The 27,984-nt window shown below is 42.5% G+C and overlaps 1 protein-coding gene across 1 annotated transcript in view; it reads right to left on the bottom strand.

Annotated features, from left to right (window-relative positions):
- Window positions 1-27,984, bottom strand: part of LOC137421286 (receptor-type tyrosine-protein phosphatase O) — a 275,641-nt gene that overhangs the window by 173,774 nt on the left and 73,883 nt on the right. The window contains exons 7-10 of the mRNA XM_068107186.2: window positions 27,013-27,227; window positions 26,289-26,409; window positions 15,965-16,158; window positions 15,643-15,754 (exon numbers count right to left, since the gene is read on the bottom strand). Coding sequence (XP_067963287.2) covers window positions 15,643-15,754; window positions 15,965-16,158; window positions 26,289-26,409; window positions 27,013-27,227 — 642 coding nt within the window. The remainder of the gene's footprint in view (window positions 1-15,642; window positions 15,755-15,964; window positions 16,159-26,288; window positions 26,410-27,012; window positions 27,228-27,984) is intronic.

Genomic DNA, 27,984 nt, shown 5'->3' on the forward strand with positions numbered 1-27,984 from the left:
TCGGAGGCGGGCCGAGCTAAAGATACAAAAAAATTAAGTTTCCATATAACACCGGGCGTATATCGGAGGTGGGCCGAGCTAAAGATAAAAAAAATAAAGTTTCCATATAACACAGGGCGTATATCGGAGGCGGGCTGAGCTAAAGATACAAAAAAATTAAGTTTCCATATAACACAGGGCGTATATCGGAGGCGGGCCGAGCTAAAGATACAAAAAAATTAAGTTTCCATATAACACAGGGCGTATATCGGAGGCGGGCTGAGCTAAAGATAAAAAAAATAAAGTTTCCATATAACACAGGTCGTATATAGGAGGCGGGCCGAGCTAAAGATAAAAAAAATGAAGTTTCCATATAACACAGGGCGTATATCGGAGGCGGGCCAAGCTAAAGATACAAAAAAATTAAGTTTCCATATAACACAGGGCGTATATCGGAGGCGGGCTGAGCTAAAGATACAAAAAAATTAAGTTTCCATTTCACACAGGGCGTATATCGGAGGCGGGCCGAGCTAAAGATACAAAAAAATTAAGTTTCCATATAACACAGGGCGTATATCGGAGGCGGGCTGAGCTAAAGATTTAAAAAAATAAAGTTTCCATATAACACAGGGCGTATATAGGAGGCGGGCTGAGCTAAAGATAAAAAAAATAAAGTTTCCATATAACACAGGGCGTATATAGGAGGCGGGCCGAGCTAAAGATGAAAAAAAATAAAGTTTCCATATAACACAGGGCATATAGAGGAGGCGGGCCGAGCTAAAGATAAAAAAAAAATAAAGTTTCCATATAACACAGGGCGTATTTCGGAGGCGGGCCAAGCTAAAGATACAAAAAAATTAAGTTTCCATATAACACAGGGCGTATATCAGAGGCGGGCCGAGCTAAAGATACAAAAAAATAAAGTTTCCATATAACACAGGGCGTATATCGGAGGCGGGCTGAGCCAAAGATAAAAAAAATAAAGTTTCCACATAACACAGGGCGTATATCGGAGGCGGGCTGAGCCAAAGATTAAAAAAATTAAGTTTCCATATAATACAGGGCGTATGTCGGAGGTGAGCCGAGCTAAAGATAAAAATAAATAAAGTTTCCATATAACACAGGGCGTATATCGGAGGCGCGCTGAGCTAAAGATAAAAAAAATTAAGTTTCCATATAATACAGGGCGTATATCTGAGGTGGGCCGAGCTAAAGATACAAAAAAAAAGAGTTTCCATATAACACAGGGCGTATATCGGAGGCGGGCCGAGCTGAAGATAAAAAAAATAAAGTTTCCATATAACACAGGGCGTATGTCGGAGGTGAGCCGAGCTAAAGATACAAAAAAATTAAGTTTCCATATAACACAGGGCGTATATCGGAGGCGGGCTGAGCTAAAGATAAAAAAAATTAAGTTTCCATATAATACAGGGCGTATATCGGAGGTGGGCCGAGCTAAAGATACAAAAAAAAAGAGTTTCCATATAACACAGGGCGTATATCGGAGGCGGGCCGAGCTGAAGATAAAAAAAATAAAGTTTCCATATAACACAGGGCGTATGTCGGAGGTGAGCCGAGCTAAAGATACAAAAAAATAAAGTTTCCATATAACACAGGGCGTATATCGGAGGCGGGCTGAGCTAAAGATAAAAAAAATAAAGTTTCCATATAACACAGGGCATATATAGGAGGCGGGCCAAGCTAAAGATACAAAAAAATTAAGTTTCCATATAACACAGGGCGTATATCAGAGGCGGGCCGAGCTAAAGATACAAAAAAATTAAGTTTCCATCAAACACAGGGCGTATATCGGAGGCGGGCCGAGCTAAAGATACAAAAAAATAAAGTTTCCATTTAACACAGGGCATATATCGGAGGCGGGCTGAGCCAAAGATAAAAAAAATAAAGTTTCCATATAACACAGGGCGTATATCGGAGGCGCGCTGAGCTAAAGATAAAAAAAATTAAGTTTCCATATAATACAGGGCGTATGTCGGAGGTGGGCCGAGCTAAAGATACAAAAAAAAAGAGTTTCCATATAACACAGGGCGTATATCGGAGGCGGGCCGAGCTGAAGATAAAAAAAATAAAGTTTCCATCAAACACAGGGCGTATATCGGAGGCGCGCTGAGCTAAAGATAAAAAAAATTAAGTTTCCATATAATACAGGGCGTATGTCGGAGGTGAGCCGAGCTAAAGATAAAAAAAAATAAAGTTTCCATATAACACAGGGCGTATATCGGAGGCGCGCTGAGCTAAAGATAAAAAAAATTAAGTTTCCATATAACACAGGGCGTATATCGGAGGTGGGCCGAGCTAAAGATACAAAAAAAAAGAGTTTCCATATAACACAGGGCGTATTTCGGAGGCGGGCCGAGCTAAAGATACAAAAAAATAAAGTTTCCATATAACACAGGGCGTATATCGGAGGCGGGCCGAGCTAAAGATACAAAAAAATAAAGTTTCCATATAACACAGGGCGTATATCGGAGGCGGGCCGAGCTAAAGATAAAAAAAATAAAGTTTCCATATAACACAGGGCGTATATCAGAGGCGGGCCGAGCTAAAGATACAAAAAAATAAAGTTTCCATCAAACACAGGGCGTATATCGGAGGCGGGCTGAGCTAAAGATAAAAAAAATAAAGTTTCCATATAACACAGGGCGTATATCGGAGGCAGGCCGAGCTAAAGATACAAAAAAATTAAGTTTCCATATAACACAGGGCGTATATCGGAGGCGGGCTGAGCTAAAGATACAAAAAAATTAAGTTTCCATTTCACACAGGGCATATATCGGAGGCGGGCCGAGCTAAAGATACAAAAAAATTAAGTTTCCATATAACACCGGGCGTATATCGGAGGTGTGCCGAGCTAAAGATAAAAAAAATAAAGTTTCCATATAACACAGGGCGTATATCGGAGGCGGGCTGAGCTAAAGATACAAAAAAATTAAGTTTCCATATAATACAGGGCGTATATCGGAGGTGGGCCGAGCTAAAGATACAAAAAAAAAGAGTTTCCATATAACACAGGGCGTATATCGGAGGCGGGCCGAGCTGAAGATAAAAAAAATAAAGTTTCCATCAAACACAGGGCGTATATCGGAGGCGCGCTGAGCTAAAGATAAAAAAAATTAAGTTTCCATATAATACAGGGCGTATATCGGAGGTGGGCCGAGCTAAAGATACAAAAAAAAAGAGTTTCCATATAACACAGGGCGTATATCGGAGGCGGGCCGAGCTGAAGATAAAAAAAATAAAGTTTCCATATAACACAGGGCGTATGTCGGAGGTGAGCCGAGCTAAAGATACAAAAAAATTAAGTTTCCATATAACACAGGGCGTATATCGGAGGCGGGCTGAGCTAAAGATAAAAAAAATAAAGTTTCCATATAACACAGGGCATATATAGGAGGCGGGCCAAGCTAAAGATACAAAAAAATTAAGTTTCCATATAACACAGGGCGTATATCAGAGGCGGGCCGAGCTAAAGATACAAAAAAATAAAGTTTCCATCAAACACAGGGCGTATATCGGAGGCGGGCCGAGCTAAAGATACAAAAAAATAAAGTTTCCATTTAACACAGGGCGTATATCGGAGGCGGGCTGAGCCAAAGATAAAAAAAAATAAAGTTTCCATATAACACAGGGCGTATATCGGAGGCGCGCTGAGCTAAAGATAAAAAAAATTAAGTTTCCATATAATACAGGGCGTATATCGGAGGTGGGCCGAGCTAAAGATACAAAAAAAAAGAGTTTCCATATAACACAGGGCGTATATCGGAGGCGGGCCGAGCTGAAGATAAAAAAAATAAAGTTTCCATCAAACACAGGGCGTATATCGGAGGCGCGCTGAGCTAAAGATAAAAAAAATTAAGTTTCCATATAATACAGGGCGTATGTCGGAGGTGAGCCGAGCTAAAGATAAAAAAAATAAAGTTTCCATATAACACAGGGCGTATATCGGAGGCGCGCTGAGCTAAAGATAAAAAAAATTAAGTTTCCATATAATACAGGGCGTATATCGGAGGTGGGCCGAGCTAAAGATACAAAAAAAAAGAGTTTCCATATAACACAGGGCGTATTTCGGAGGTGTGCCGAGCTAAAGATAAAAAAAATAAAGTTTCCATATAACACAGGGCGTATATCGGAGGCGGGCTGAGCTAAAGATACAAAAAAATTAAGTTTCCATATAATACAGGGCGTATATCGGAGGTGGGCCGAGCTAAAGATACAAAAAAAAAGAGTTTCCATATAACACAGGGCGTATATCGGAGGCGGGCCGAGCTGAAGATAAAAAAAATAAAGTTTCCATCAAACACAGGGCGTATATCGGAGGCGCGCTGAGCTAAAGATAAAAAAAATTAAGTTTCCATATAATACAGGGCGTATGTAGGAGGTGAGCCGAGCTAAAGATAAAAAAAAATAAAGTTTCCATATAACACAGGGCGTATATCGGAGGCGCGCTGAGCTAAAGATAAAAAAAATTAAGTTTCCATATAATACAGGGCGTATATCGGAGGTGGGCCGAGCTAAAGATACAAAAAAAAAGAGTTTCCATATAACACAGGGCGTATATCGGAGGCGGGCCGAGCTGAAGATAAAAAAAATAAAGTTTACATATAACACAGGGCGTATATCGGAGGCGGGCCGAGCTAAAGATTTAAAAAAATTAAGTTTCCATATAACAAAGGGCGTATATCGGAGGCGGGCTGAGCTAAAGATACAAAAAAATTAAGTTTCCATATAACACAGGGCGTATATCGGAGGCGGGCTGAGCTAAAGATACAAAAAAATTAAGTTTCCATATAACACAGGGCGTATATCGGAGGCGGGCCGAGCTAAAGATACAAAAAAATTAAGTTTCCATATAACACAGGGCGTATATCGGAGGCGGGCTGAGCTAAAGATAAAAAAAATAAAGTTTCCATATAACACAGGTCGTATATAGGAGGCGGGCCGAGCTAAAGATAAAAAAAATAAAGTTTCCATATAACACAGGGCGTATTTCGGAGGCGGGCCAAGCTAAAGATACAAAAAAATAAAGTTTCCATATAACACAGGGCGTATATCGGAGGCGGGCCGAGCTAAAGATACAAAAAAATTAAGTTTCCATATAACACAGGGCGTATATCGGAGGCGGGCTGAGCTAAAGATTTAAAAAAATTAAGTTGCCATATAACACAGGGCGTATATAGGAGGCGGGCTGAGCTAAAGATAAAAAAAATAAAGTTTCCATATAACACAGGGCGTATATAGGAGGCGGGCCGAGCTAAAGATAAAAAAAAATAAAGTTTCCATATAACACAGGGCGTATATAGGAGGCGGGCCGAGCTAAAGATAAAAAAAAAATAAAGTTTCCATATAACACAGGGCGTATTTCGGAGGCGGGCCAAGCTAAAGATACAAAAAAATTAAGTTTCCATATAACACAGGGCGTATATCAGAGGCGGGCCGAGCTAAAGATACAAAAAAATAAAGTTTCCATCAAACACAGGGCGTATATCGGAGGCGGGCTGAGCTAAAGATACAAAAAAATAAAGTTTCCATATAACACAGGGCGTATATCGGAGGCGGGCCGAGCTAAAGATTCAAAAAAATAAAGTTTCCATATAACACAGGGCGTATATCGGAGGTGGGCCGAGCTAAAGATAAAAAAAATAAAGTTTCCATATAACACAGGGCGTATATCAGAGGCGGGCCGAGCTAAAGATACAAAAAAATAAAGTTTCCATCAAACACAGGGCGTATATCGGAGGCGGGCTGAGCTAAAGATAAAAAAAATAAAGTTTCCATATAACACAGGGCGTATATCGGAGGCAGGCCGAGCTAAAGATACAAAAAAATTAAGTTTCCATATAACACAGGGCGTATATCGGAGGCGGGCTGAGCTAAAGATACAAAAAAATTAAGTTTCCATTTCACACAGGGCATTTCTCGGAGGCGGGCCGAGCTAAAGATACAAAAAAATTAAGTTTCCATATAACACCGGGCGTATATCGGAGGTGGGCCGAGCTAAAGATAAAAAAAATAAAGTTTCCATATAACACAGGGCGTATATCGGAGGCGGGCTGAGCTAAAGATACAAAAAAATTAAGTTTCCATATAACACAGGGCGTATATCGGAGGCGGGCCGAGCTAAAGATACAAAAAAATTAAGTTTCCATATAACACAGGGCGTATATCGGAGGCGGGCTGAGCTAAAGATAAAAAAAATAAAGTTTCCATATAACACAGGTCGTATATAGGAGGCGGGCCGAGCTAAAGATAAAAAAAATGAAGTTTCCATATAACACAGGGCGTATATCGGAGGCGGGCCAAGCTAAAGATACAAAAAAATTAAGTTTCCATATAACACAGGGCGTATATCGGAGGCGGGCTGAGCTAAAGATACAAAAAAATTAAGTTTCCATTTCACACAGGGCGTATATCGGAGGCGGGCCGAGCTAAAGATACAAAAAAATTAAGTTTCCATATAACACAGGGCGTATATCGGAGGTGGGCCGAGCTAAAGATAAAAAAAATAAAGTTTCCATATAACACAGGGCGTATTTCGGAGGCGGGCCAAGCTAAAGATACAAAAAAATAAAGTTTCCATATAACACAGGGCGTATATCGGAGGCGGGCCGAGCTAAAGATACAAAAAAATAAAGTTTCCATATAACACAGGGCGTATATCGGAGGCGGGCTGAGCTAAAGATTTAAAAAAATAAAGTTTCCATGTTACACAGGGCGTATATAGGAGGCGGGCTGAGCTAAAGATAAAAAAAATAAAGTTTCCATATAACACAGGGCGTATATAGGAGGCGGGCCGAGCTAAAGATAAAAAAAAATAAAGTTTCCATATAACACAGGGCGTATATAGGAGGCGGGCCGAGCTAAAGATAAAAAAAAAATAAAGTTTCCATATAACACAGGGCGTATTTCGGAGGCGGGCCAAGCTAAAGATACAAAAAAATTAAGTTTCCATATAACACAGGGCGTATATCAGAGGCGGGCCGAGCTAAAGATACAAAAAAATAAAGTTTCCATCAAACACAGGGCGTATATCGGAGGCGGGCTGAGCTAAAGATACAAAAAAATTAAGTTTCCATATAACACAGGGCGTATATCGGAGGCGGGCCGAGCTAAAGATTCAAAAAAATAAAGTTTCCATATAACACAGGGCGTATATCGGAGGTGGGCCGAGCTAAAGATAAAAAAAATAAAGTTTCCATATAACACAGGGCGTATTTCGGAGGCGGGCCGAGCTAAAGATACAAAAAAATAAAGTTTCCATATAACACAGGGCGTATATCGGAGGCGGGCCGAGCTACAGATACAAAAAAATTAAGTTTCCATATAACACAGGGCGTATATCGGAGGCGGGCCGAGCTAAAGATAAAAAAAATAAAGTTTCCATCTAACACAGGGCGTATATCGGAGGCGGGCCGAGCTAAAGATAAAAAAAAATAAAGTTTCCATATAACACAGGGCGTATATCGGAGGCGGGCCGAGCTAAAGATAAAAAAAAATAAAGTTTCCATATAACACAGGGCGTATATCGGAGGCGGGCTGAGCCAAAGATAAAGAAAATAAAGTTTCCATATAACACAGGGCATATATCGGAGGTGGGCTGAGCCAAAGATAAAAAAAATAAAGTTTCCATATAACACAGGGCGTATATAGGAGGCGGGCTGAGCTAAAGATAAAAAAAATAAAGTTTCCATGCAACACAGGGCGTATATCGGAGGCAGGCCGAGCTAAAGATACAAAAAAATTAAGTTTCCATATAACACAGGGCGTATATCGGAGGCGGGCTGAGCTAAAGATAAAAAAAAAAAAGTTTCCATATAACACAGGGCGTCTATAGGAGGCGGGCTGAGTTGAAGATTTAAAAAAATAAAGTTTCCATATAACACAGGGCGTATGTCGGAGGTGAGCCGAGCTAAAGATAAAAAAAAATAAAGTTTCCATATAACACAGGGCGTATATCGGAGGCGCGCTGAGCTAAAGATAAAAAAAATTAAGTTTCCATATAATACAGGGCGTATATCGGAGGTGGGCTGAGCTAAAGATACAAAAAAAAAGAGTTTCCATATAACACAGGGCGTATATCGGAGGCGGGCCGAGCTGAAGATAAAAAAAATAAAGTTTCCATATAACACAGGGCGTATATCGGAGGCGGGCCGAGCTAAAGATTAAAAAAAATAAAGTTTCTACATAACAAAGGGCGTATATCGGAGGTGGGCTGAGCTAAAGATACAAAAAAATTAAGTTTCCATATAACACAGGGCGTATATCGGAGGCGGGCCGAGCTAAAGATACAAAAAAATAAAATTTCCATATAACACAGGGCGTATATCGGAGGCGGGCTGAGCTAAAGATTAAAAAAAATAAAGTTTCCATATAACACAGGGCGTATATAGGAGGCGGGCCGAGCTAAAGATAAAAAAAATAAAGTTTCCATATAACACAGGGCATATATCGGAGGCAGGCCGAGCTAAAGATACAAAAAAATTAAGTTTCCATATAACACAGGGCGTATATCGGAGGCGGGCTGAGCTAAAGATACAAAAAAATTAAGTTTCCATTTCACACAGGGCATATATCGGAGGCGGGCCGAGCTAAAGATACAAAAAAATTAAGTTTCCATATAACACCGGGCGTATATCGGAGGTGGGCCGAGCTAAAGATAAAAAAAATAAAGTTTCCATATAACACAGGGCGTATATCGGAGGCGGGCTGAGCTAAAGATACAAAAAAATTAAGTTTCCATATAACACAGGGCGTATATCGGAGGCGGGCCGAGCTAAAGATACAAAAAAATAAAGTTTCCATATAACACAGGGCGTATTTCGGAGGCGGGCCAAGCTAAAGATACAAAAAAATAAAGTTTCCATATAACACAGGGCGTATATCGGAGGCGGGCCGAGCTAAAGATACAAAAAAAATAAAGTTTCCATAATATAACACAGGGCGTATATCGGAGGCGGGCTGAGCTAAAGATTTAAAAAAATTAAGTTTCCATATAACACAGGGCGTATATAGGAGGCGGGCTGAGCTAAAGATAAAAAAAATAAAGTTTCCATATAACACAGGGCGTATATAGGAGGCGGGCCGAGCTAAAGATAAAAAAAAATAAAGTTTCCATATAACACAGGGCGTATATAGGAGGCGGGCCGAGCTAAAGATAAAAAAAAAATAAAGTTTCCATATAACACAGGGCGTATTTCGGAGGCGGGCCAAGCTAAAGATACAAAAAAATTAAGTTTCCATATAACACAGGGCGTATATCAGAGGCGGGCCGAGCTAAAGATACAAAAAAATAAAGTTTCCATCAAACACAGGGCGTATATTGGAGGCGGGCTGAGCTAAAGAAACAAAAAAATAAAGTTTCCATATAACACAGGGCGTATATCGGAGGTGGGCCGAGCTAAAGATAAAAAAAATAAAGTTTCCATATAACACATGGCGTATTTCGGAGGCGAGCCGAGCTAAAGATACAAAAAATTAAAGTTTCCATATAACACAGGGCGTATATCGGAGGCGGGCCGAGCTACAGATACAAAAAAATTAAGTTTCCATATAACACAGGGCGTATATCGGAGGCGGGCCGAGCTAAAGATAAAAAAAAAATAAAGTTTCCATATAACACAGGGCGTATATAGGAGGCGGGCTGAGCTAAAGATAAAAAAAATAAAGTTCCTATATAACACAGGGCATATATCGGAGGCGGGCTGAGCTAAAGATAAAAAAAATAAAGTTTCCATATAACACAGGGCGTATATCGGAGGCGGGCTGAGCTAAAGATAAAAAAAATAAAGTTTCCATATAACACAGGGCGTATTTCGGAGGCGAGCCGAGCTAAAGATACAAAAAATTAAAGTTTCCATATAACACAGGGCGTATATCGGAGGCGGGCCGAGCTACAGATACAAAAAAATTAAGTTTCCATATAACACAGGGCGTATATCGGAGGCGGGCCGAGCTAAAGATAAAAAAAAAATAAAGTTTCCATATAACACAGGGCGTATATAGGTGGCGGGCCGAGCTAAAGATTAAAAAAAATATAAAGTTTCCATATAACACAGGGCGTATATAGGAGGCGGGCTGAGCTAAAGATAAAAAAAATAAAGTTTCCATATAACACAGGGCGTATATCGGAGGCGGGCCGAGCTAAAGATAAAAAAAAAAAATTTCCATATAACACAGGGCGTATATAGGAGGCGGGCTGAGCTAAAGAAAAAAAAAAAAAGTTTCCATATAACACAGGGCATATATAGGAGGCGGGCCGAGCTAAAGATAAAAAAAAATAAAGTTTCCATGTAACACAGGGCGTATATCGGAGGCGGGCCGAGCTAAAGATACAAAAAAATTAAGTTTCCATATAACACAGGGCGTATATCGGAGGCGGGCCGAGCTAAATATTAAAAAAAATAAAGTTTCTACATAACAAAGGGCGTATATCGGAGGCGGGCTGAGCTAAAGATACAAAAAAATTAAGTTTCCATATAACACAGGGCGTATATCGGAGGCGGGCCGAGCTAAAGATACAAAAAAATAAAATTTCCATATAACACAGGGCGTATATCGGAGGCGGGCTGAGCTAAAGATAAAAAAAAATAAAGTTTCCATATAACACAGGGCGTATATAGGAGGCGGGCCGAGCTAAAGATAAAAAAAATAAAGTTTCCAGATAACACAGGGCATATATCGGAGGCAGGCCGAGCTAAAGATACAAAAAAATTAAGTTTCCATATAACACAGGGCGTATATCGGAGGCGGGCTGAGCTAAAGATACAAAAAAATTAAGTTTCCATTTCACACAGGGCATATATCGGAGGCGGGCCGAGCTAAAGATACAAAAAAATTAAGTTTCCATATAACACCGGGCGTATATCGGAGGTGGGCCGAGCTAAAGATAAAAAAAATTAAGTTTCCATATAACACAGGGCGTATATCGGAGGCGGGCCGAGCTAAAGATACAAAAAAATAAAGTTTCCATATAACACAGGGCGTATTTCGGAGGCGGGCCAAGCTAAAGATACAAAAAAATAAAGTTTCCATATAACACAGGGCGTATATCGGAGGCGTGCCGAGCTAAAGATACAAAAAAAATAAAGTTTCCATATAACACAGGGCGTATATCGGAGGCGGGCTGAGCTAAAGATTTAAAAAAATTAAGTTTCCATATAACACAGGGCGTATATAGGAGGCGGGCTGAGCTAAAGATAAAAAAAATAAAGTTTCCATATAACACAGGGCGTATATAGGAGGCGGGCCGAGCTAAAGATAAAAAAAAATAAAGTTTCCATATAACACAGGGCGTATATAGGAGGCGGGCCGAGCTAAAGATAAAAAAAAAAATAAAGTTTCCATATAACACAGGGCGTATTTCGGAGGCGGGCCAAGCTAAAGATACAAAAAAATTAAGTTTCCATATAACGCAGGGCGTATATCAGAGGCGGGCCGAGCTAAAGATACAAAAAAATTAAGTTTCCATCAAACACAGGGCGTATATCGGAGGCGGGCTGAGCTAAAGAAACAAAAAAATTAAGTTTCCATATAACACAGGGCGTATATCGGAGGCGGGCCGAGCTAAAGATACAAAAAAATTAAGTTTCCATATAACACAGGGCGTATATCGGAGGCGGGCCGAGCTACAGATACAAAAAAATTAAGTTTCCATATAACACAGGGCGTATATCGGAGGCGGGCCGAGCTAAAGATACAAAAAAAAAAAAGTTTCCATATAACACAGGGCGTATATAGGAGGCGGGCTGAGCTAAAGATAAAAAAAATAAAGTTCCTATATAACACAGGGCATATATCAGAGGCGGGCTGAGCTAAAGATAAAAAAAATAAAGTTTCCATATAACACAGGGCGTATATCGGAGGTGGGCCGAGCTAAAGATAAAAAAAATAAAGTTTCCATTTAACACAGGGCGTATATAGGAGGCGAGCCGAGCTAAAGATTAAAAAAATAAGGTTTCCATATAACACAGGGCGTATATCGGAGGCGGGCTGAGCTAAAGATAAAAAAAAAATAAAGTTTCCATATAACACAGGGCGTATATAGGAGGCGGGCCGAGCTAAAGATAAAAAAAATAAAGTTTCCAGATAACACAGGGCATATATCGGAGGCAGGCCGAGCTAAAGATACAAAAAAATTAAGTTTCCATATAACACAGGGCGTATATCGGAGGCGGGCTGAGCTAAAGATACAAAAAAATTAAGTTTCCATTTCACACAGGGCATATATCGGAGGCGGGCCGAGCTAAAGATACAAAAAAATTAAGTTTCCATTTCACACAGGGCGTATATCGGAGGTGGGCCGAGCTAAAGATACAAAAAAATTAAGTTTCCATATAACACCGGGCGTATATCGGAGGTGGGCCGAGCTAAAGATAAAAAAAATAAAGTTTCCATATAACACAGGGCGTATATCGGAGGCGGGCTGAGCTAAAGATACAAAAAAATTAAGTTTCCATATAACACAGGGCGTATATCGGAGGCGGGCCGTGCTAAAGATACAAAAAAATAAAGTTTCCATATAACACAGGGCGTATTTCGGAGGCGGGCCAAGCTAAAGATACAAAAAAATAAAGTTTCCATATAACACAGGGCGTATATCGGAGGCGGGCCGAGCTAAAGATACAAAAAAAATAAAGTTTCCATATAACACAGGGCGTATATCGGAGGCGGGCTGAGCTAAAGATTTAAAAAAAATTAAGTTTCCATATAACACAGGGCGTATATAGGAGGCGGGCTGAGCTAAAGATAAAAAAAATAAAGTTTCCATATAACACAGGGCGTATATAGGAGGCGGGCCGAGCTAAAGATAAAAAAAAATAAAGTTTCCATATAACACAGGGCGTATATAGGAGGCGGGCCGAGCTAAAGATAAAAAAAAAATAAAGTTTCCATATAACACAGGGCGTATTTCGGAGGCGGGCCGAGCTAAAGATACAAAAAAATTAAGTTTCCATCAAACACAGGGCGTATATCGGAGGCGGGCTGAGCTAAAGAAACAAAAAAATTAAGTTTCCATATAACACAGGGCGTATATCGGAGGCGGGCCGAGCTAAAGATACAAAAAAATAAAGTTTCCATATAACACAGGGCGTATATCGGAGGCGGGCCGAGCTAAAGATACAAAAAAATTAAGTTTCCATATAACACAGGGCGTATATCGGAGGTGGGCCGAGCTAAAGATAAAAAAAATAAAGTTTCCATATAACACATGGCGTATTTCGGAGGCGAGCCGAGCTAAAGATACAAAAAATTAAAGTTTCCATATAACACAGGGCGTATATCGGAGGCGGGCCGAGCTACAGATACAAAAAAATTAAGTTTCCATATAACACAGGGCGTATATCGGAGGCGGGCCGAGCTAAAGATACAAAAAAAAAAAAAGTTTCCATATAACACAGGGCGTATATAGGAGGCGGGCTGAGCTAAAGATAAAAAAAATAAAGTTCCTATATAACACAGGGCATATATCGGAGGCGGGCTGAGCTAAAGATAAAAAAAATAAAGTTTCCATATAACACAGGGCGTATATCGGAGGCGGGCTGAGCTAAAGATAAAAAAAATAAAGTTTCCATATAACACAGGGCGTATATCGGAGGTGGGCCGAGCTAAAGATAAAAAAAATAAAGTTTCCATATAACACAGGGCGTATATAGGAGGCGGGCTGAGCTAAAGATAAAAAAAAATAAAGTTTCCATATAACACAGGGCGTATATAGGAGGCGGGCCGAGCTAAAGATTTAAAAAAGTAAAGTTTCCATATAACACAGGGCGTATATCGGAGGCGGGCCGAGCTAAAGATTTAAAAAAATTAAGTTTCCATATAACACAGGGCGTATATAGGAGGCGGGCCGAGCTAAAGATTTAAAAAAATTAAGTTTCCATATAACACAGGGCGTATATCGGAGGCGGGCTGAGCTAAAGATTCAAAAAAGTAAAGTTTCCATATAACACAGGGCGTATATCGGAGGCGGGCTGAGCTAAAGATAAAAAAAAGTAAAGTTTCCATATAACACAGGGCGTATATCGGAGGCGGGCCGAGTTAAAGATAAAAAAAAATAAAGTTTCCATATAACACAGGGCGTATATCGGAGGCGGGCTGAGCTAAAGATAAAAAAAAATTAAGTTTCCATTTCACACAGGGCGTATATCGGAGGCGGGCTGAGCTAAAGATTAAAAAAAATAAAGTTTCCATATAACACAGGGCGTATATTGGAGGCGGGCCGAGCTAAAGATTTAAAAAAAATAAAAAGTTTCCATATAACACAGGGCGTATATCGGAGGCGGGCTGAGCTAAAGATAAAAAAAATAAAGTTTCCATATAACACAGGGCGTATATCGGAGGCGGGCTGAGCTAAAGAAAAAAAAAAAAAAGTTTCCATATAACACAGGGCGTATATCGGAGGCGGGCCGAGCTAAAGATAAAAAAAATAAAGTTTCCATATAACACAGGGCGTATATCGGAGGCGGGCTGAGCTAAAGAAAAAAAAAAAAAAGTTTCCATATAACACAGGGCGTATATCGGAGGCGGGCTGAGCTAAAGAAAAAAAAAAAAAAGTTTCCATATAACACAGGGCGTATATCGGAGGCGGGCCGAGCTAAAGATAAAAAAAATAAAGTTTCCATATAACACAGGGCGTATATCGGAGGCGGGCTGAGCTAAAGAAAAAAAAAAAAAAGTTTCCATATAACACAGGGCGTATATCGGAGGCGGGCCGAGCTAAAGATAAAAAAAAATAAAGTTTCCATTTCACACAGGGCGTATATCGTAGGCGGGCTGAGCTAAAGATTAAAAAAAATTAAGTTTCCATATAACACAGGGCGTATATCGGAGGCGGGCTGAGCTAAAGAAAAAAAAAAAAAAGTTTCCATATAACACAGGGCGTATATCGGAGGCGGGCCGAGCTAAAGATAAAAAAAAATAAAGTTTCCATTTCACACAGGGCGTATATCGGAGGCGGGCTGAGCTAAAGATTAAAAAAAATAAAGTTTCCATATAACACAGGGCGTATATAGGAGGCGGGCTGAGCTAAAGATAAAAAAAATAAAGTTTCCATATAACACAGGGCGTATATCGGAAGCGGGCCAAGCTAAAGAAAAAAAAAAAAAGTTTCCATATAACACAGGGCGTATATAGGAGGCGGGCCGAGCTAAAGATAAAAAAAAAAAAAGTTTCCATATAACACAGGGCGTATATCGGAGGCGGGCCAAGCTAAAGAAAAAAAAAAAAAGTTTCCATATAACACAGGGCGTATATAGGAGGCGGGCCGAGCTAAAGATAAAAAAAAATAAAGTTTCCATATAACACAGGGCGTATATCGGAGGCGGGCCAAGCTAAAGAAAAAAAAAAAAAGTTTCCATATAACACAGGGCGTATATAGGAGGCGGGCCGAGCTAAAGATAAAAAAAAAAAAAGTTTCCATATAACACAGGGCGTCTATCGGAGGTGGGCCGAGCTAAAGATTTAAAAAAATTAAGTTTCCATATAACACAGGGCGTATATCGGAGGCGGGCCGAGCTAAAGATACAAAAAAATTAAGTTTCCATATAACACAGGGCGTATATAGGAGGCGGGCCAAGCTAAAGATACAAAAAAATTAAGTTTCCATATAACACAGGGCGTATGGTGGGCCGAGAGTGTGATTCTTACGGGTGATGAATGGAAGAGCTGCATCTGGACAGCACACCTGTGGATCTGGACCTCCACTAAGCATCATCACACGGAAGGTGTACTCCCAGGCTGGTCTCAATTCTCGAACCTCCTACGTAAAAGAACAATGACTGTTAGATAACACGTCAGTTTCTTCCCTTGTGCAGCAACAGGACCTCCTCTGATTTGCATCCACTAGTGCAGTTTCTTATGAAGCACAAACATTTTGTTGTTGCATCACATGACTGTGGAAAATTCTAATATTTGTTGAAAATCTGTTGCATCCATAACCCAAACTAGAAGGCCTTTCACAAAATCGCACCATCGTGACTCGGTGGGCAGCAGTATCCTGCGGTGGCTCCAGCTGTTCCCAGAGGAAAGCACGGTGGGCAGGATCATAGGAGTAGGCCGAAATCAGGTAGGCCGAAAAGAAAGCCACCTCCGGACGTGTCCAGGCCAAGAGGGCTACATTCGAACCTCGGGCGAGGACCTCGAGGGTCCGTACACCTGGTGGTGCTTTCAACAAAACAAACATCACTATCAATTGGCATTCCAAAGACATCAGATCTGAATATTAATTTCTCTCAGACATCATGCACGTTAAGGATACCTCATATATTCCTGGAATAACAACTTAAAAACAAGACCAATGGTAGGTAATCTATGCATGTTATGGGAAACTTTGCTATTTTCTGTCGTTAATAAAAAAAACGGTTTCTCAGCATTATTCTTGAGGTTGTCTTAAACTCAAATATTTCAAGATGATTCCATAATTAAGTTTTTACTTTGAAATGCTGCCAAATTAAACATATGAGGGTAAGTCGATAAACAAAGTGAATTTCACTCTCCAGGGACAATGCACCTGTATAATACAATCACATTATGTGCGATATTGTAAGTACAAGTGTGTCATTTGTTGACCACTTAATACCCAACTTCCTCCCTTGGTGCATTTGTAAACACTAGTACACCTGCTCACTACGGGAGCGGAAAAAAGGGTTATTCCTCTTTGGGGTATATAGATTACAGTCGATTTATGGTCGGATCTCATGAACATTGGGCGTCTGTTCATTTACCAAGTTTCTTGTGAAGAGATCGCCAAGTGGTTGAAGCATTCGAGCAAGCACTCCATTCAAAACCGTTAAGGATGGCTGGCTTGGCAAGCACTAGCTAGCTGCTTGGTAAAGGAGAACAACCCGAGCTCCTCCCTTTCAGTTTCGTATCAAACAGCAGGAGCGAGTTTCAAAGGTTCGCTACGAAAAATGCCACGGTAGCGGCAGAAATGGCCATGTTATTAACCCAACATTTGTGGGTTATATAGAGTACAGTAGATCTTCGCTCAGTTCTGTAAGTAAACCTTACTTCACGGATGTCAGGATTCCTCCAAATTTCTTCATTTAGTGTTATAAACAGCATTAGGGACTGTTTAAAAAGCTAATCATACGTGTTTGTGGTTTAAAATGTTTACTTCCTGTAGAAGCCGTTGCTCCCACGGAAACGCCATCTATATAATCATAGCGTAAGGACTCGACTTTGTTATCCCTTTTATGCCGCACCCAGTGACCCAATGCCCATGGCACTAATGGATTTACGATCTACGAACCACGCTCTTTGTTTATCACGTACAGCCATACTCGAAAAATCTGAATTAGCCGACGTTGGGGCCCAAAAGCATCCGATTAACTGCCGATACGACGCCATCTTATGACGCCATCTTACGACGCCATCGTATTGGCGTCTGCTGGGCGAAGGCAAAGCAAGCCGTCTGCTGATTGGACAGGCGAAGGCGAAAGCAAGCCGTCCACTGAGTGGACAATCCAGAGCATGCATTTGTGCCGGTGTCGGCGATCGTTGTTCATATACGCACTCTTCATTCTCATCTTTCTTCCTAACTCTTACTCGGACAAGCAAATCCCCTATGCCATCCATAATGGTACACTCTGTCCATACACCACATCCTCCCTTCCATGGATGTTCCACGGGTTTCGGCTAGTTATAACTAAAAGCTATTTATACACGTTATCACTGCAGGAAAAACGCCTTGGGGAAGTGGGACATTATTAGTATTAACAAGTCAGGAGACGACGATGGTTCACGAGCGAGCGGTATTCAATGACAAAGGACGGACTATAACCGAAACAGACCCGGACAGGCCAGGCCCGGAAATGTCAAAATGAAGGTTACTGACCTTGAAATGAGATAGAAAATAATGTATAATCAGTTATGAGGTTAATTAGCTACACAATACCGAAAATTCGGTTCGATTCCGACAACTTTGAAACCTTGACCTTTGTGACCTTCAACGGTCAAAGGTCAAAGATTCTGAAATTTCTTGGAAAACTTGTATTTCATGATGTATGTGATAATATAAGATCATGTACGACATTCACCCTATCAGGAAGCGAACAATGTAATAAAACCACCAAAAATCGACTTTTCTATATTTCGTGACCTTGTGACCTTGACCTTGGGGTGAAAATGAAAAATCGAGCTATGTGGGGCTAGACACATGACATTAGCCTAACCAAATACCGAAACCCCTGTCAGATTCCACCAACTCCCTCGGAGAAGATGTAGCTTAAACTCGATTACGCCCTAAAAAGACATCTTTTTCTGGCGTCGCTCTGCCCACAATGGGCGCAATACGCCCACTCTAGGCAGGACACAACTAGATAATGATATCAACCTCCCACCCAAGTTTCATCAAGATCAGATGATATCATCGGGTAGTTATGCTGCGGACAGACAGACACACACCCATGATGAATATAGTGGTCACTCTGTTTGATAACTCGTGAACCGATATTGTTTTGTAATAACATTAATAATATGCGATTATCATTAATTGTATTAAAAGCGTGTTTGGAAAAATGCCATGATAATTCTTATTTGGACAAACGCCACGATAAAGCTAATTTAACATTGATATACACCTCAACACGCAACGCCATTGACAGCAATGGCGAGGAAAACCCGCTCGGGAGAGAAAACCCCCTTGGGGAAGGGGTCAAATGAATGCGCTACAACCTTCATTATGTAACCCTTCGTCATCCTATCAAGTTTGGTTGAGATTGGATAAGTAACGACGGAATGTTTTGGCATCAAAAATTCATCAGACAGACAGACAGACAGACACGAAATGGCGTATTTTAGTATGATTCTGTAAAGATGGCTGCCCCGCTGCACCGTTAGAGCACCGAGGAGGCCTCAGGGGTTTTGCTTGGTGAGAATGTCAAAACGCATGACATTCTTAGGAGAACGACTGCACAGTATGGTATATATATATATATTTTTTTTTGTATACTGAATCGAGGCTCGTGAAAGAGCTGACAACCATGAAGGAAAGACAGCACAGGGGGACCACGAGGGAAAGACAGCACAGGGGGACCACGAGGGAAAGACAGCACAGGGGGACCATGAGGGAAAGACAGCACAGGGGGACCACGAGGGAAAGACAGCATAGGGGGACCACGAGGGAAAGACAGCACAGGGGGACCACGAGGGAAAGACAGCACATGGGGACCACGAGGGAAAGACAGTACAGGGGGACCACGAGGGAAAGACAGCACAGGGGGACCACGAGGGAAAGACAGCACAGGGGGACCACGAGGGAAAGACAGCACAGGGGGACCACGAGGGAAAGACAGCACAGGGGGACCGCGAGGGAAAGACAGTACAGGGGGACCACGAGGGAAAGACAGTACAGGGGGACCGCGAGGGAAAGACAGTACAGGGGGACCACGAGGGAAAGACAGCACAGGGGGACCACGAGGGAACGACAGCACAGGGGGACCACGAGGGAAAGACAGCACAGGGGGACCACGAGGGAAAGACAGCACAGGGGGACCATGAGGGAAAGACAGTACAGGGGGACCGCGAGGGAAAGACAGTACAGGGGGACCACGAGGGAAAGACAGTACAGGGGGACCATGAGGGAAAGACAGTACAGGGGGACTACGAGGGAAAGACAGCACAGGGGGACCACGAGGGAAAGACAGTACAGGGGGACTGCGAGGGAAAGACAGTACAGGGGGACCACGAGGGAAAGACAGTACAGGGGGACCACGAGGGAAAGACAGCACAGGGGGACCACGAGGGAAAGAGAGTACAGGGGGACCACGAGGGAAAGACAGCACAGGGGGACCACGAGGGAAAGACAGTACGGGGGACCACGAGGGAAAGACAGCACAGGGGGACCACGAGGGAAAGACAGCACAGGGGGACCACGAGGGAAAGACAGCACAGGGGGACCGCGAGGGAAAGACAGCACAGGGGGACGACGAGGGAAAGACAGCACAGGGGGACCATGACGGAAAGACAGTACAGGGGGACCACAAGGGAAAGACAGCACAGGGGGACCGCGAGGGAAAGACAGTACAGGGGGACCACGAGGGAAAGACAGCACAGGGGGACCACGACGGAAAGACAGTACAGGGGGACCACGAGGGAAAGACAGCACAGGGGGACCGCGAGGGAAAGACAGTACAGGGGGACCACAAGGGAAAGACAGTACAGGGGGACCACGAGGGAAAGACAGCACAGGGGGACCACGAGGGAAAGACAGCACAGGGGGACCGCGAGGGAAAGACAGTACTATGAACAGTATATTGTTTGAACTGTATGAACGGTATGAACTGTATGTGAATATACTGTATGAACAGTATATGATGGAAACCAAGTACCTATCATACGGGGTGAGTGGTTTTGTAAAGTACGAATGAGTGGGTGCAAGGAATACGGAGGACTGTGGCCAGGACTGACATGGGAGGCTTGATGTTTATCACAAGACGACACAGCCACCAATGTAGATCTGGCTCAAGGTAGAGTCAGATCAGATTATGAGCCATGGTCTACACAGAGCATCGGTACTGCTGAAGCAGTTTCTCTGGCTTGGGTTACAATCCTGGATGGCTCACCACTCTGACACAGGAAGACAGGGCAGGAACTTGGAATTTGTTCGAAGGACACCATGGGATCTTTAACGTCCATCAATTAATGCTGGCAGACGGGGCGCCCGTTTAACGTCCATCCCGACCCAGGTAATCACCCTGGGTCAAGATTCAACCCCAGGCTAGACAGCTTAGAGGCGAGTATGCATAGCTCTAGACCATGCTGCCAGCATACAGTGCAGTAGACGCAGTAATGCACAAGTATCTTGGTTTCCACAAAGCACGTGATCGGTGGTTGCCACGAATGCTCACTGATGAACACAAACAGACATGTTTGCCAATAGGCCAGTCTTGTCTAGCGAAGCGAAGCAGAAGTCCAACGTTTGTTCAGCATTATGAACCCCAGAGTAAAGGAACATCTTTGCAGTGGTAACACCCATTGTCACCAACACCAAACAAGTTCAAGACATGTCCAGGTGTCAAGAAAGTGGTGACAATGTTCCGGGACAGAAGGTTTGTTCATGTCACCAACTTCAATGTCTAGCATGAAACTGTACCAAGTGCAATATACTCAGCACTTCTGATAAACAAATTGAAACGGGCAATACACACAAAGCATTGTGGGGCACCCACCAACAGTGTCAATGTGATACAGTGCAGTACCTTGAGGAGCTACGTTTTGAACTATTACCCAACTGACCTTGCAGTCAGAATTTTACATGTTTAGCTCGAAGAAGGATTAGGAATTATCCAAAGTGGGAACTTCAGTGATGACGATGATGGTATATGGGGGTACAAGAATGGATCGGGGACCAACCAACATGATCTTATTATGACAAGCATGTAAATGTGTGGACGAGCCAGGGGATGACGGCGAATATTAAAACTTTTCAAACTCTTTACCACTGGTGACATCTATTGGTGGGTAAATCACAAATTCACTTCACTTATTGACTTACCCTCTATTTCGTACAAGGATAAACTGTAAGTGCTTCAACCAATCTCATAGTTAAAAAATTAAGTGATAAAATGAAGCAGCGCGAACGGCACTCGGTAGAGCGTGTACCTCTACCAGGCTGAATAGTTTACGTTTCGGCCAGATCTGGATCCGGACCTGAACCAAAATCGAATCGCCTGGTTCTTGTCACCTACAGTCGTGGCCAAAAATATTGGCACGATTGCAAGTTTTTCAAATAACTCATAATTTTCTCTACAAACAAGTTGAAATTGACAAAAGTATTTGGTCTCCACAATTCTTTATTTCACTGTTAATATTACAAAACCTTTGTTTTTGTTTCAGAACTTAATATATCCTTTTAAACCAGAAAATAAAAAGAAATGGCATTGACAAAATTATTGACACCCAAGACTTAATATTTGGTAGCACAGACTTTGGACAAAATAACTGCAGTCAAGCACTTCCTTTGGCCATGAATGAGCTTCCTACACCTCTCTACTGGCTGTTTGGCCCACTCTTCTTGTGCAAACTGCTCCAGTTCTCCCAGATTTGAAGGGTGCCTTCTCCCAACTGCTGTTTTCAGATCTCCCCACAGGTGTTTAATGGGATTTAGATCTGGACTCATTGCTGGCCACGTCAGAACAGTCCAGCGTTTTGTCTTGAACCATTCCTGGGTTCTTTTTGAAGTGTTTGGGGTCATTGTCCTGCTGCAAGACCCATGACCTTCGACAGAGACCCAGCTGTCACTGGGTTGAACATTGCGCTCCAAAATGCCTTGGTAATCTCCTGATTTCATGATGCCATGCACACATTCAAGGCACTCAGTGCCAGAGGCAGCGCAGCAACCCCAAAACATCACTGAACCTCCTCCATGTTTGACTGCAGAGAAGGTGTTCTTTTCTTTGAAGGTTTCATTTTCTTTTCTGTAAACATAGAGATGATGTGCTTTACCAAAAACCTCAAATTTGATCTCATCTGACCACAGGACATAGAACCCCCTTTATTTAGTTGGCGATGGATGGTGTGAGTTGAAACTGTCATACCTTGTGTCTGAAGGTCAGCTTGAATCTGTTTGGCAGTTGATCGAGGTGCTTTCTCCACCATTCGAACAATCCTTCCCTGCAATCTTCGATCAAGTTTTCTCTTGCGGCCATGTACAGGGAGGTTGGCTACAGTGTCGTGGGCCTTAAACTTCCTGATAACATTGCGTACGGTGGACACAGGGACATCAAGGTTTTTGGAGATGGACTTGCAGCTTTGAGATTGTCCATGCTTGGCTACAATCTTGTGTCTGACCTCCTCAGACAATTCTCTGGTTTCTATCGTTTCTCCATTCTCATTGACACAGAACACACAGTACACACACACACAGACACACACGTGTGCATGCGCACACAGACACAGACACACACGTGTGTGCGCGCACACAGACACAGACACACACGTGTGCGTGCGCACACAGACACAGACACACACGTGTGCGTGCACACACACACACACACACACACACACACACACACACACACACACACACACACACACACATCTCGTTTTTTCATTTCTGTTCCTCACAATTCTATCCCTCTCTTTCATTCACAGACATACATACACACACACACACACACACACACACACACACACACACACACACACACACACACACACACACACACACACATAATTAATTGTACAGTATCGGTTGTTCCTAAACTTAAATAATTTAAAGGATTGTTGTAAATGATGTTAATTTTACAACATCCACAATTTTACACACACACACACACACACACACACACACACACACACACACACACACACACACACACACACACACACACACACACACACAAAACAGCAGAATGACTCCTTTTCTCTATTAAAACTGGTTGAATTAGTGATTTTTATATTGCAGGCACCTGCAACTCACCACAGGTGAGTTAAATTCCAAAGTAAAGGAGAATCACCTGCTTGAAATCTAATTATTTCTAACAATAATATTGTCCGGGCCATTTTAGGATTTCTGTGTGGAACAAGCTAAGATTTAGTAATTTTTTCAGCTTTTTTTGTTTTGTTCCACTGCAAACCAAATAAATACAATGGTGGACACCAAAAGATTTTTTAATTTCAACAACTTTCTGGAAGAAAAGGTGCATTATTTGAAAAAAGTGCAAGTGTGCCAATATTTTTGGCCATGACTGTACCCAACTCATCCACCAAGTTTTGTCATAACTCGCCCACAGCTTTTTGATACAACATGCAATATATCGTTTTTGGCCCTGTCACTCACTGGTGAAGAATCACTTAAGAAATTCTCAGATCCAGATCCAGATCTTCACCAAAATCCGGATCTGCATCTTCAAAATGAATTCGTCTTTGTCACACACCAAACCTGTCCACCAAATATTATCCGAATCCGTCCATTACTTTTTCAGGAGAGCTACTCGCTCGTGATTTGGCTCACTTTTTAGCAATCCTGCAGGGCCGCAATGTATGTCTTGATCTACCTGCGAAATGATAAATGGATTGAAAATGAAAACTTTTGAGATATCCTGCTCACAGACAGACAGACAGACAATGGCCTTGTGGACTGAGGAGCTCTGGTTTCCCAAGGAAAGACTTTGATCGATGGAGGATACCCAGATGCGGCTGGCTTAGGAGGCCAGCTTTGCTATGTGGTCGGCCTAGGAAAGGTCATGGATGATGGTGAGGCCTAGAAGGTCAAGAGACTGAACCTCTTCCAGTGGATGACTATGAAAATAGACAGGTGGGTTAATTTGACGATCCATGTGGATTGAAATTGTCAGATAGTAACATTTGGCTGAATTGAAGGATATGTTCCGTTTACCAGACTAACATCTAATCGATTTCAGATCAGCAGAGAGAGATACGGCAGCCTCTCTGACAGAGGGATGGGGTAATGTATGACACAATGTGATGTCATCTGCAAATAGGAAGAGAGGGTCTTCCAGAGCATTGGAGAAGTAGTTTGTCTAGATGAGGAGCAAGACTGGGCCACTACCTTGAGGCACTCCATCCTCCACTGGGAGAGGGGAGGAAAGGGTTCCATCGATGGCAGCACGTTGACTCCATGAATGGTGGAAGTCAGAAATCCAGGAATGAAGGAGGCCTTCTATGCCACAGGCTGAGAGTTTGACAAGCAGATCAGGATGCCAGACTTTGTTGAATGCTTGAGATATCTCCAGGGAGATGGTCCTAACCTGTTGTTTGAGATTGAGGACATCCATCAATTGGGGAGAGAGAAGCAGAAGCCCATGCCCAGAACTGAGTGACGAATAAGGAACCTAAACTGACAGTGAGAGATCGGGCTGTTTAACAAAAAGGAACGACCTGACATCGACAGGAGTTATTTTCCCATGATACTTTGCATCAATCATTCCCTATTGGCAGGCAGTAATATAGTGGAGGTAAGAGCCCATAACAACCACAATGTTGCGTCAAAGTCAGAGAGACCATTTTCTTGGTTAAATCACAAAGGTGACAGCGTGGTTCTAGCTCGTGAGAGTCACGTGATGCAAGCAAAGGGACAAGAGCAACACACCCCCATTAACGTTATCTACCAATTCCCTAAAGTGCACGAACAGCATCCTCTCACCATTTAATACTTTGTTAAACAACTTTCACAACCCTTTATAAATAGCTTTAGAATTAAATCTTGATGGAGGAAATTTAGCCAAGGTATCAGAACAAAATGAACACACACTTGTCTTGAGACCCAGTGCGGTCTTTAACATCGATACAGCAATTAATTGCAGAAGGGACAGCCGGCTTACCCTCCCTATCTGAAGAAGAGCGAGAATACTACAGCATACAGTGCCCCCTCTCAACCACTACATCTTCTTTACTAAAATTCACCAAATGTCTGTCTGTCTGCCTATTCCCAGGTACCGCAAAAACGGCTGAACCGATCGCAACGAAATTTTGGGTGGGTAATCCTGGGACCCCCTGGAGTAAAATAGGCTATATTGTTTTTCCAATTTTTTCCCCCAATTTTCCAATTTTTCCAATTTCCAATTTTCCAGTTTTTCCAAACACGATGGAATAATATTCACCGATATAAACAGTGATGTGGCTTTTATTGAAATTCTACAAATACTGTTTAGATTTTGATCATTTGCGTGTGATATGATTTAACGGATGTTTATAAAAACCGTTTAAAATAAAATAAAAAGCCTTCAATTTCTGATATTTTGCCTTTTCATTTGGGCCTCCCAATTGAAGCCCCGCCCGTAGGGTGGGTACCGTTGCTAGTACATATAATAGGCTAATGCTGTCTGTCTGTCCAACCCTTAAAAACGGAGACGCTCCTCAAACCGAAAAAAAAATTATTTAAAAGTTGCTTCAAATTAATCCAAACCTATAGGAAAATTATAATTTTTTCAATCAGACAAATAATTGAACCTGGGCAATAGACCTCTGCCTCGATCGCTCCTGAAAAAACTTTTTTTTTTTGCTAGTAAGAAATATATAACCTCCCAATTTTGAGCAGGGGATCATTAAAATGAGGTCTTTCCGACCGACCGATCATCCGTCCACGTACTTTTGTTTGTGTCCACGATATTTGAAAAACCGTTCAACATTTTGCTTTCATATTACACAGATATATTCCTCATATGACACAACAGGTGGGGGACCTAGAGCATCAGCTCATTGGTTTCCTTTTTTATATACCGTGGTATTTTTTACCACGGGCTTCCGCTCGTATGTTTTAACTCAATTTGACGCTGGACCGAAACAAATCCAAAGACGATGAGCAGTAAGCCGATTATCAAAGGCCGTACCGGTACGGAAGGCGATAGGCAGCGAGGGCGGGCTCGGCCGTCCATCTTGGAACAGCATCAGCACCACGGAGTAACGCTCCCCGGGCATGAGGTCTCGCACGTAGCGCTCGCTCACGTTCACCTGAAACAGTACGGAGCTTCAATCACAACCGACTACAAGAGGGTTTAACATCGAGAACCTCAAACTCAACCTCATGGGCCATCATTCCTTTAAAACACTAAATAATCACAAAATTACATCAACAAGCCAAACTGGCAAATGGATCCCGGTCAAGGAATGCCAAGAGATGGGAATGTGTTAGAATGTTTGAATTCTTCAAAACAAGACACTTGGAGAAGCCTGCAACAAAAACGTTAAAAACCTCGAGTCAGAGGAAAACAGGGAGGTTTGTCCTTTTACCCCCCCAAAAATAAACACTGCTGAACATGAAAAATATTCATTAAATCTTTCCAAACTACTCGCATCATTAGGATTACTCACTCAATCACGTGTGCAGCACCTGTAGGTCTATTGCATGATCTCTTTAAGTGCAACTATCCTACTGATGTGCCCCCTCCTCTTTTCATTAGATTAGGACACACGCGAGGAATGTACACAAACACAAACACACACATATATATATACACATACATATACACACACATACACACACACACACACACACACACACACACACACACACACACCTTGCACTTGAGGTCAGGCAATCTTATCAACACAAACCTGGAGACAAGGCCTGAACAGCAACCCTGGCTGACTGCGGTTTTCTGGCAAGCATCCATCAGACTTTACAGAGATGATGAAGGAATCATAGACACGGGGTTCATGGTCCAACCAGGATATCCGTGCAGTTGTGCAGTTGTAGAGATGGACAGACACATTGATGGGCTGAGCCACGGCGGTATCGTCTGATCGAGATCCGCCGCTTGGATGTGACACTGACGGACATTTTCCGACAAAAAAGAAAAATTAATTACCAAAGGATAATAAACACTTTAGGGGAGGGGAGGGGGAGGGGAGGGGAGGGGGAGGGGGAGGGGGAGGGGAGGTGTATGGGAAGGAGAGGGGGAGGGGAGGGGAGGGGAGAGGGGGGAGGGGGAGGCGAGGGGGAGGGGAGGGGGAGAGGAGGGGGAGGGGAGGCGAGGGGAAGGGGAGGGGGAGGGGAAGGGGAGGAGAGAGGGGAAGGGGAGGAGAGAGGAGGAGAGGAGGGTATGGGGACTCGGCACTCTGAACAAATTAGAAATACCTGCTCTAACCAACAGGGAGCGCTGCTGCATCAGCAGCAATGTCATGCTCCCAGTAGTGATGCAACCAGCAGGTACGTGATACATACGGGATGAAATGAACATCCATTGCAGAGATGGCAGAAGCTCGTCCAGTGTGGAGTGTGGAGGATGGAAGCCAAATTGATGATGTGATATGAAAGAGTTGATGAAGAGACAAGCTTTCAGGTCTGTTTGAAAAACACAATATATTAACTTACCTGTTATAAAGACATGGTCATCCAGTCTGGAGTTTAGAGAGTCTGTCTTGGTACACGTCATACGGACAGGAATGACAAGCCACCTTCCACAGTGAGGGTAGGTTGCTGTCCAAGAAGAAATCGATGAAATGTGAGAAATTCTCCACCTGACCTCTTGTGATCATTGCCGAAGAGTTGTGAAAGATGAGCACCTGGCTCTGTTGCACAGGTTT

This window comes from Myxine glutinosa, chromosome 1, assembly GCF_964187855.1.
Source record: "Myxine glutinosa chromosome 1, kmMyxGlut1.1, whole genome shotgun sequence".
Taxonomy (NCBI): Eukaryota; Metazoa; Chordata; class Myxini; order Myxiniformes; family Myxinidae; genus Myxine; species Myxine glutinosa.